The 12,397-nt window shown below is 50.0% G+C and overlaps 1 protein-coding gene across 1 annotated transcript in view; it reads left to right on the plus strand.

Annotated features, from left to right (window-relative positions):
* Nucleotides 1-12,397, plus strand: part of LOC116957426 (nephrin-like) — a 79,866-nt gene that overhangs the window by 2,746 nt on the left and 64,723 nt on the right. Inside the window, exons 2-4 of the mRNA XM_076056186.1 lie at nt 4,374-4,501; nt 8,388-8,582; nt 10,461-10,583. Coding sequence (XP_075912301.1) covers nt 4,417-4,501; nt 8,388-8,582; nt 10,461-10,583 — 403 coding nt within the window. The 5' untranslated portion in view covers nt 4,374-4,416. The remainder of the gene's footprint in view (nt 1-4,373; nt 4,502-8,387; nt 8,583-10,460; nt 10,584-12,397) is intronic.

The following is a 12,397-nucleotide window of genomic DNA, read 5'->3' on the forward strand; positions in this document are numbered from 1 at the left end:
AGTTTATTGACAGAGAGGGGGGCATTGTCTCGAGTTGATTGAAAAAAAGCCCCCCATCTGGAGGGTCGCCAATTGTCACTTTCGTTTGGGCCTCAACCCTCGCCCGGTTTTGATTGCGCGCCCTCCAATACAAACAACGACTCGGCAGCGAGTGATTGCGATTGTGCGTGTGGGAGAGGGGGTATTAGATGGGTGGCTGGGTGTGTGGCTGGGTGTGTGTGGCTGGGTGTGTGTGGCTGGGTGTGTGTGTGTGGCTGGGTGTGTGTGTGTGTGTGTGGCTGGGTGTGTGTGTGGCTGGGTGTGTGGCTGGGTGGGTGGCTGGGTGGGTGTGTGGCTGGGTGTGTGTGTGGGGTGTGTGGGGGGGGGTGTGGCTGGGTTAGGCTGGGTGTGTGGCTGGGTGGGTGTGTGTGTGGGGGTGTGGGTGTGTGGCTGGGTGTGTGTGGCTGGGTGGGTGGGTGTGTGTGTGTGGCTGGGTGGGTGGGTGTGTGTGTGTGGCTGGGTGGGTGGGTGTGTGGGTGTGTGGCTGGGTGTGTGTGTGGCTGGGTGTGTGTGTGTGGCTGGGTGTGTGGCTGTGTGTGTGTGTGTGTGGCTGGGTGTGTGTGGCTGGGTGTGTGGCTGTGTGTGTGTGTGGCTGGGTGTGTGGCTGGGTGTGTGGCTGGGTGTGTGGCTGGGTGTGTGGCTGGGTGTGTGTGGCTGTGTGTAGGTGTGTGGCTGGGTGTGTGTGTGGCTGGGTGTGTGGCTGGGGGTGTGGCTGGGTGTGTGGCTGGGGGGTGTGGCTGGGTTAGGCTGGGTGTGTGGCTGGGTGGGTGTGGGTGTGTTGCTGGGTGGGTGTGTGTGAGTGTGTGGCTGGGTGTGGCTGTGTGTGTGTGTGGCTGGGTGTGTTGTGTGGCTGTGTGTGTGTGTGGCTGGGTGTGTGGCTGGGTGTGTGTGTGTGTGGCTGGGTGTGTGGCTGGGTGTGTGTGTGTGGGGGGAGTGGTGGCCCAGCGGTTAGCGCTTTGGCTGCGCTACGAACCCAGGGGTGTGGTGGGCGACTTTGAGATCCGACTCCCACCGAACGCCCGGTGACGATTTTATCCGAACCGGTCCCCGGTTTCCCCTAGGTCGACTCAGCCTCAAATCAGTTTGCTGATGGCGGTGCGTACTAGAACATCGCCACTGGGGGAGACAAAGGCGGCCGGGCGTGCGTGGTGCTGGCCACCCACCGCCTCGTGTGTGCCACAGTGCCGGTAGCCTTCACAACAGGGTGCTGCTACTCGCTAACAGCACTTGTCCCTACAGTCTGTTAAGGCTACACGGGGGATCTTTGTCTGTGTGGGGAGCGGTAGTGTAGCGGTTAGCGCTACGCTGCGCTGCGAACCTGGCGACCCGGGTTCGATTCCCGCTCACGGCCATCACCAGTGACGATTGTCTGAACAGGTCCTGGGCCTCCCCTAGGTCGACTCGGCCTCATATGAGTTGCCTGGTGCGGTGTGTAGTAAACATCGCCACCGGGGGAGACAAAGGCGGCCGGGGCGTGGTGTTGACCACCCGGCCTCCATAAGTGCCGCTACTCGCTAACAGCACTTGCCCCTGCAGTCTGTTCAGGCTACACGGGGGACCTTTGTCTTTGTTGCGCGTGGGAGTATTTCGATGGGCGAATGAGTTGGGTGGGATGGGGGAGATCAAGTGAGCGGGCTGAGCGATACGTTGGGGTGGTTGGTGGTGGTGGGGGTGGTGGTGGGGGTGGGTGGGTGGTTTGACTTCAAGTGATGACATTTGACTGAGTCACACAAGCGCAGCCTCTCTCCCCAGCATCCCATCGGCCCGATCATCATCCTCATCATCGTCGTGGTCTTCAAGCAGGCGCTGCCGGGCCACGTTGCGGATTGGAACATTGTTTGCGTTCGTCTCCGGCGGTACTTCGTGTGGAGCGACCGCTGTGGTGTTCTGCATTGAGGTGGCTAGGAGATGTTGACTACCTCGCCTGATACGCAGGAGGTCGTGGTTTCGATCCCGACCCTGACGACGCCTGCTGCATATTTGAAGTTTGCGTCTCTCTCTCTCATCATCATCACGGTGGCTTGGAGATGTTGACTACCTCGCCTGGCATACAGGAGATCGTGGGTTCGGTCCCAACCCTGAGGACGCCTGCTGCTGTATATTTGGAGCTTGCGTGTCTCTTTTGCTCTCTCATCATCACGGTGGCTAGGAGATGTTAACTACCTCGCCTGGTGTACAGGAGGTCATTGGTTCAATTCCGACCATGACAATGCCTGCTGTATATTTGGAGTTTGGGTCTCTTTGGGGTTCTGTGGGTCTCTCTGGGTCTCTGTGGATCTCTATGATAGTAATTATTCGCCTCTATGGGTCTCTGTGGGACTATGGAGCTCTGAGTCCGCAGAGTGAACATCGCTCATCTGGAGGAATTGGCTGCTTCTATAAATGAGTTGTCTGCTGCTGTACATTTCCACAGGTTGATGATAATCTGACACTTCGTTGAGTTGGCTATCATTGCAGATAAGTTAATGGCTCAGTCGGGGCTTGGCCTGGCAGGATGGGGATGGATATTCTTTGGTTCTTTCGGTAAAGTCACGTGGAAAGAAAATTAATTAAATAATAGAGTACGACGTTTCGATCGCAGCACAAGCAACCGTCATCAGGTAGAACTAAATTTGAGAGAGAGACAAAAACACAGACACGGAGACACACAGACAGACACAAGCAGAGAGAGAGACACACACAACACAGACACACAGAGAGACAACACAGACGCACAGAGAGAGAGACACACAGACACAGAGAGAGACGCACAGAGAGAGAGACGCACAGAGAGACGCACAGAGAGAGAGACGCACAGAGAGAGAGAGACGCACAGAGAGAGAGAGACGCACAGAGAGAGAGAGACGCACAGAGAGAGAGAGACGCACAGAGAGAGAGAGACGCACAGAGAGAGAGAGACGCACAGAGAGAGAGAGACGCACAGAGAGAGAGACGCACAGAGAGAGAGACGCACAGAGAGAGAGACGCACAGAGAGAGAGACGCACAGAGAGAGAGACGCAGAACACAGACGCACAGAGAGAGACGCACAGAGAGAGACGCACAACACAGACACACAGAGAGAGACGCACAGAGAGAGACGCACAGAGAGAGACGCAGAGAGAGAGACGCACAGAGAGAGAGACGCACAGAGAGAGAGACGCACAGAGAGAGAGACGCACAGAGAGAGAGACGCACAGAGAGAGACGCACAGAGAGAGACGCACAGAGAGAGACGCACAGAGAGAGACGCACAGAGAGAGACGCACAGAGAGAGACGCACAGAGAGAGACGCACAGAGAGAGACGCACAGAGAGAGACGCACAGAGAGAGACGCACAGAGAGAGACGCACAGAGAGAGACGCACAGAGAGAGACGCACAGAGAGAGACGCACAGAGAGAGACGCACAGAGAGAGACGCACAGAGAGAGACGCACAGAGAGAGACGCACAGAGAGAGACGCACAGAGAGAGACGCACAGAGAGAGACGCACAGAGAGAGACGCACAGAGAGAGACGCACAGAGAGAGACGCACAGAGAGAGACGCACAGAGAGAGACGCACAGAGAGAGACGCACAGAGAGAGACGCACGAGAGAGACGCACGAGAGAGACGCACAGAGAGAGACGCACAGAGAGAGAGACGCACAACACAGACGCACGCACAACACAGACACACAGAGAGAGACGCACAACACAGACACACAGAGAGAGACAACACAGACACACAGAGAGAGACAACACAGACACACAGAGAGAGACAACACAGACACACAGAGAGAGACAACACAGACACACAGAGAGAGACAACACCGACACACAGAGAGAGACGCACAACACAGACACACAGAGAGAGACGCACAACACAGACACACAGAGAGAGACAGCACAGACACACAGAGAGAGACAACACAGACACACAGAGAGAGACAACACAGACACACAGAGAGAGACAACACAGACACACAGAGACACACGCACAGCACAGACACACAGAGAGAGACGCACAACACAGACACACAGAGAGAGACGCACAACACAAACACACAGAGAGAGACGCACAACACAGACACACAGAGAGGCACAACATAGACACACAGAGACACAGACACACACAGAGAGAGAGACGCACACAACATACACCCCGTGTGTCCCCTACTGGCACGTGAGTGAAAAGAGCTTCATAGCTCATCGGATTCCCCCTGCAGTAGTAAATAAATGTATCCTTATTCTTAAAAAAAAAAGAGCCGCAAGTCTCCGCGAGGCCTTCCACCTCGATAAAATAACAAAATATATTTAGTTACGTTTTTAGGTTGTTGGTGTTATTTTCGTTTGTGTTTATTTCCCCCCTTACCCCCAGGTGACGTTCCAAGCGCCAGGCGCGAGGCAGCGGGAGAAGGAGGATGATGATGATGAGGATGCTGCGGATGATGATGATGATGGGGATGGCTCCACGAACCTTGCTCTGCGCCCTGCTCTGCGCCCAGGGTGAGCGGGCGACTTCCTCCATCGATGTTCACGCGTTCAATTTATTTTGTTGAGTAAGAACTCGCACCCCCCCCCCCTCCACCTAACTAAAGAGTGCAGCATCGTAATACATCACAGTATTGGTTGAACGAAGGTAGTCCAGACCTGTCAACCCCCTTAGCAGTGTCCTGCCTTATTACAGACCAATTCAGGCCTCATTAGTCACCCCGTGTCCTCATGAATCTCAACGTTCATCCTATACACTACACGCCAACGTTCATCCTATACACTACACTATTCACTACACTACACTATACACTACACTCTACACTCCACTATACACTCCACTATACACTCCACCATACACTCCACCATACACTCCACCATACACTCCACCATGCACTCCACCATGCACTCCACCATGCACTCCACCATACACTCCACCATACACTCCACCATACACTCCACCATACACTCCACCATACACTCCACCATACACTACACGATACACTCCACTCTACACTACACACTATACACTACACACTATACACTACACACTATACACTACACACTATACACTACACACTATACACTACACTACACTATACACTACACTACACTATACACTACACTATACAATACACTACACTATACACTATAAACTACACTATACACTATAAACTACACTATACACTATAAACTACACTATACACTATAAACTACACTATACACTATAAACTACACTATACACTATAAACTACACTATAAACTACACTATACACTACACTATACACTACACTATACACTACACTATACACTACACTATACACTATACACTACACTATACACTACACTATACACTATACACTACACACTACACTATACACCACACTATACACTACACTGTACACTACACCACACTATACACTACACCACACTATACACTACACCACACTATACACTACACCACACTATACACTACACCACACTATACACTGCACCACACTATACACTGCACCACACTATACACTACACCACACTATACACTACACCACACTATACACTACACACTATACACTACACTACTACATACCTGCCAACCCCTTATCAGTGCCTACCTTATTACAGACCAATTCAGACCGTATTGGGCAACCCCGTGCCCCTTATATTAAACGGCTGTACGCCGTATGAACCTTAACACTCAATTTCCCTGTCCAAGAATACGGGGTAAACCGTATGGGTTGACCAGGTATGCTAGTCCTACCTACCTATAAAATCAAGGCACACGAATATATATAAAAAATATATATATAAAAATGAGAGAGGACACACTCGTGGTGAAAGCTAAAAAGGACAAAATAAATCAACAATGAGCCTTGCGAGAGATTCCTGAACTGGTCCGTTGCTTCGGAGAGCCCCCAGTCTGAGGGCCGGCGGGCGGAGGGGAGAGTTCCACGTCGTGAGGAGCGCGAGCAATGCGACAAAAGCGGACGTGAAATAAAAGGCGGACACTTGGAAGTGGGCATCTCTTTTGGCCACGTGTGGTGTTGCGACGTCACAATGGCCGTCAACTGGGGGCCGCCATCTTGAAAATGTCCGCTTTTGTTTCAGCATAAAACCGACCGTTAACGGAGCTACGTTTTTAAAAAAAACATGATTTTTACTGACATAGCGAATGTTCATTCGCATAGCGACCTGCCAACCCCATAGCGAATGAACATTCGAATGAACATTCGCTATGTGAAATAAAGTGTGTTTTGTGCCTTTGAACAGATTTGTTTTTACAGCGTTCCAGTTCATCATAGCTGCGTGCGAGTGTCCGCTATTATTTCAACCTGTCCGCTTTTATTTCAACTCAAAAAACCCCGCCGTTAACGGAGCTGAACTTGACAAAATTATTTTAAGAGCTCGAGCGGGGGGGGGGTGGCGGGCGGGTGGCGGGCGTGACGCCTGCTCGCAACGGCCGCACAGACATGGTGACGGTGAAATTTTGATTTAAAGCTTTCATGACTGCAGTGATTCATATTCTCTTCAACGTGACTTTACCGAAAGAACCCCGAGGATATGGTGACGGCGGTTAATAATCTGCATAAACAATACACGTCGGCGTACATTTTAAAAAAAAAATTCCGCGGCCACATCGATGGGCAAGGTCGACAACAACGCGTCATTTAATGCAAACGATTTCTTTGCTGGATCCAGCTGGTCACGTCACGGTCACGTGGCACATCCCGCTCGCTTGTTTCCCTTTCTCTCGATTGGCTAAGCGCCGCTTTTATTTCAGCGTACTCTCAAGAAAGGCCCCCTGGCTACTACCGAACCCAGCGTAGGATGACAACATTTTTTTTAGGTTGAGCTAACAGGGCTTGGCCTGAGCAGAGCAAGGGTGTGTATCTACCAAGACAGAGGATGTCGGGGGAGCGGGGCAAACGGCACTGCAGGCACTGAGAACCAATGCCTTCCTAAGCTTTGTAAGCCATTGCAGCCAACTTAAATTGTATGCGCGTAGTGTATAGTAGTGTAGTGTATAGTGTAGTGAATAGTAGTGTGTAGTGTTGTGTGTAGTGTATAGTAGTGAGTATTGTAGTGTAGTGTCGTGTATAGTGTATTGTGTAGTGTATAGTAGTGAGTATTGTAGTGTATAGTAGTGAGTATTGTAGTGTATAGTAGTGAGTAGTGTAGTGTATAGAGTAGTGAGTAGTGTAGTGTCGTGTATAGTGTAGTAGTGTAGTGTATAGTAGTGTAGTGTATAGTGTAGTGAATAGTAGTGAGTATTGTAGTGTATAGTGTCGTGTATATTGTATTGTGTAGTGTCGTGTAGTAGTGTAGTGTATTGTGTAGTGTATAGTAGTGTAGTGTGTGTAGTGTATACTATAGTAGTGTCGTGTATAGTAGTGTAGAGTGTAGTGTGTATAGTAGTGTAGTGTATAGTGTAGTGTGTGGAGTGTGTAGTGTATGCTATAGTTGTGTCGTGTATAACAGTGTAGTAGTGTGCAATGTGTATAGTGTCGTGTGTAGTGTATAGTGTGTGTGTAGTGTATAGTGTAGTGTATAGTGTAGTGTATAATGTAATGTATAGTAGTGTAGTGTATAGTGTCGTCTATAGTGTATTGTGTAGTGTATAGTGTAGTGTGTGTAGTGTAGTGTATAGTAGGGTATTGTGTAGTGTGTAGTGTATAGTGGTGTAGTGTATAGTGTAGTGTATAGTAGTGCATAGTGTCGTGTATAGTGTAGTGTATAGTGTAGTGTATAATGTAATGTATAGTAGTGTAGTGTATAGTGTCGTCTATAGTGTATTGTGTAGTGTATAGTGTAGTGTATAGTAGGGTATTGTGTAGTGTGTAGTGTCGTGTGTAGTGTATAGTAGTGCAGTGTGTAGTGTATAGTAGTGTAGTGTGTAGTGTATAGTGTAGTGTGTAGTGTATAGTGTAGTGTATAGTGTAGTGTATACTGTAGTGTATACTGTAGTGTATTGTGTAGTGTATAGTGTAGTGTATAGTGTAGTGTATAGTGTAGTGTATAGTTTATACTGTCGTGTGTAGTGTATAGTGGAGGGTGTGTAGTATTGTGTAGTGTATAGTAGGGTATTGTGTAGTGTATAGTGTCGTGTATAGTAGGGTATTGTGTAGTGTATAGTAGTGTAGTGTATAGTGTAGTGTATAGTAGTGTATTGTGTAGTGTATAGTGTAGTGTATGTATGTTGAACTTCCTTCACGCCGTGCGTAGCCAACCGCGCTGATCGGAGTTGCGGGGAAAGGACAACAAACTACACACAACAACAACAACAACAACAACCACAACAACAAGCAGTTCTAAATACAATTCTGAATAAACTAACAACAAGGAGGAGTTCCGAATACATTTATTTTCAACCCTGGGTCCTCCCCCTCCCCCTCTCTCCGTAAAGGTTCGTGCAAGCAGCAGACGTTCCGCGTGCGGCCCGAGAACAGCTCAGTCCCCGAGGGCTCGGCGGCGACCCTGCGATGCGAGGTGCAGGCCGTGTCCGGGGCCGTGCAGTGGGTCAAGGACGGCCTCCTGCTGGGCCCGCAGCGAGACATGCCGGGCTTCCCGCGATACTCCATGCGGGGAACGCAGGCCAGCGGTCAGCTCCATCGTCGCAGGCTGATCATCATCATCGTCATGATCATCATCATGATCCTCTACCCCCCCCACTACACTCCACCCGCCGCCCCCCTTAGCCACCACCTCCTACTCCACCACCACCACCCCCTCTCCTCCACCACCCCCTCCTCCTCCACCCCCCCCTCCTCCATCCCCCCCGCCCCTCTTCTCTACCCCCCCCTCCTCCTCCACCAGCTGCCCCCCTCCTCCACCCCCCCATCCTCCCACGCTTCTCTTCCCCTTCCCCCCTCCCCCCCTCCTCCCCTCCTTCACCTCCTCCACCCGCCCCCCTCTTATTCACCCCCTCACCCCCCCCCCCTTCTCCACCTCCTTGCCCACCTCCTCCTCCATCCTCACACGCCCCTCTCATTCACCCCCTCTCCGCCCTCCCCCCACATTCCTCCACCCCCCCCCCTTCTCCACCCCTCCTCCTCCACCCCCCCTTCTCCTCCACCCCCCCTCCTCCACCCCCCCTTCTCCACCCCCATTCTCCTCCACCCCCCCCTCCTCCACCCCCCCCCTTCTCCACCCCCCCTTCTCCACCCCCCCCTCCTCCACCCCTCACTCCGCTGTCGGCTACGGTGCAAAAAAAGTTCAACATCCACACAGGCAAAGATCCACCGTGTAGCCTTAACAGACTCAAGGGGCAAGTGCTGTTAACGATCAGGGCCTACACCACGCCCGACCGCCTTTGTATCCTGAGTGGCGATGTTTACACACGGCACCAGGTAACTCATTTGAGGCTGAGTCGACCTAGGGGAGGCCCAGGACCGGTTCAGACATCCGTCACCGATGGTGGCCGTGAGCGGGAATCGAACTCGGAAGGCCGGGTTCGTAGCGCAGCATAGCGCTAACTACTACACTACCGCTCCCCATTAACACGCACACACAACTACACACACACACAACTACACACACACACAACTACACACACACAACTACACACACACACACACAACTACACACACACACAACTACACACACACACAACTACACACACACAACTACACACACACACAACTACACACACACACACACAACTACACACACACACAACTACACACACACACAACTACACACACACACAACTACACACACACACAACTACACACACACACAACTACACACCAAGATAAAAGATCCCCCGTATAGCCTTAACAGACTGTAGGGGGCAAGTGCTGTTAGCGAGCACCTATGAAGGCCGGCACGGCACACGAGGGGGTGGGTGGCCAACACCACGCCCGGCCGCCTTTGTCTCCCTAGTGGCGATGTTTACACATCGCACCAGCTACTCGTTTGAGGCCGAGTCGACCTAGGGGGGGGGGGCCCGGGACCGGTTCAGATAATCGTCACTGGCGGTGTTGGCCGTGAGCGGGAATCGAACCCGGGTCGCCAAGGTTCATAGCGCAGCGTAGCGCTAACCGCTGCACCACCGCTCCCCACACACACCACAAAAAAGATACAAAGATCCCCCATATAGCCTTAACAGACTGTAGGGGCAAGTGCTGTTAGCGAGCACCTATGAAGGCCGGAACGGTACACGAGGGGGTGGGTGGCCAGCACCACGCCCGACCGCCTTTGTCTCCCTAGTGGCAATGTTTACACACCGCACCAGGTACTCATTTGAGGCTGAGTCGACCTAGGGGAGGCCCGGGACCGGTTCAGATAATCGTCACTGGGTGTTGGCCGTGAGCGGGAATCGAACCCGGGTCGCCAAGGTTCATAGCGCAGCGTAGCGCTAACCGCTGCACCACCGCTCCCCACACACACCACACACACACCTTAACACACACACACACACACAACTCTGACCACCCCCCCCCCCCCCCCCGCCTCCTTGACACCACCACCCCACCAGGGCAATTTAACCTCCACATCGAGAGCGTGGAACTGGAGGATGACGGCTGGTTCCAGTGCCAGGCGGGCCGATCCCCTTCGAGCCATCCCATCGCCTCGCCAACCGCGTGGCTCACCGTGCTGAGTGAGTGAGATGGTGCTCAGGCTCGGCTCAGACTTGAGATGCCCTCTCTGTAAGGGGGGGGGGGGGGGAGGTGAGCGGGGTCTGCGAGACATGGCCGGATTGTCTTTCTAGAACGTACATAATCTAAAAGACAAATGAAACACAGGCACGTTAAGTTACAACTTTGTTTCATCAAGCCATACACTACACTATACACTACACCCTACGTAGTTGTTACACTACACTACACACTACACCCTGTGTAGTTGTCACATTACACTATACACTACAATACACACTACACCCTATGTAGTTGTTACACTACACTACACCCTATGTAGTTATTACACTACACTACACACTACACCCTATGTAGTTGTTACACTACATTACACACTACACCCTATAGTTATTACACTACATTACACACTACACCCTATGTAGTTATTACACTACACTACACTACAGACTACACCCTATGTAGTTGTTAAACTACACTACACACTACACACTATAGTTATTACACTACATTACACACTACACCCTATGTAGTTATTACACTACACTACACACTACACTACACACTACACCCTATGTAGTTATTACACTACACTACACACTACACCCTATGTAGTTGTCACACTACACTATACACTACACCCTATGTAGTTGTTACACTACATTACACACTACACCCTATGTAGTTGTTAAACTACACTACACACTACACCCTATGTAGTTATTACACTACATTACACACTACACCCTATGTAGTTATTACACTACATTACACACTACACCCTATGTAGTTATTACACTATAAACTACACTACACACTACACCCTATGTAGTTATTACACTACATTACACACTACACCCTATGTAGTTGTTACACTACACTATAAACTGCCGCCTATGTAGTTATTACACTATACTATACACTACACTATACCCTATGTAGTTATTACACTACACTATACACTACATTACACACTACACCCTATGTAGTTATTACACTACATTACACACTACACCCTATGTAGTTATTACACTACACTATACACTATACCCTATGTAGTTATTACACTACACCTTACACTACACCCTATGTAGCTATTACACTACACTATACACTACACCCTATTTAGTTATTACACTACACTATACACTACACCCTATGTAGTTATTACAATACACTATACACTACACTATACACTACACGCTATATAGTTTCTACACTACACTATACAGTACATGCTATGTAGTTACTACACTATACACTACACCCTATGTAGTTATTACACTACACTATACACTACACCCTATGTAGTTATTACACTACACTATACACTACACCTTATGTAGTTATTACAATACACGATACACTACACTATACACTACACGCTATGTAGTTTCTACACTATACACTACACTATACAGTACATGCTATGTAGTTACTACACTATACACTACACCCTATGTAGTTATTACACTACACTATACACTACACCCTATGTAGTTATTACAATACACTATACACTACACTATACACTACACGCTATGTAGTTTCTACACTATACACTACACTATACAGTACATGCTATGTAGTTACTACACTATACACTACACCCTATGTAGCTATTACACTACACTATACACTACATCCTATATGTTTATTAACATTGTACATTTTTGTAACGACTGAGCACCAACGGGGTGGATCGCTGAAGTAAAAGATGAAGAACCCCTGCCCCTATGGACCACCTGGACCAGTGTACGAACTCTTGTTTTTGTGTTTTACCAGGTGTAAGGCCCCACCTTCTCAGCTACTACGA

This window comes from Petromyzon marinus, chromosome 74, assembly GCF_048934315.1.
Source record: "Petromyzon marinus isolate PM22_M1 ecotype Great Lakes invasive population chromosome 74, UKy_Petmar_22M1.pri1.0, whole genome shotgun sequence".
Lineage (NCBI taxonomy): Eukaryota > Metazoa > Chordata > Hyperoartia > Petromyzontiformes > Petromyzontidae > Petromyzon > Petromyzon marinus.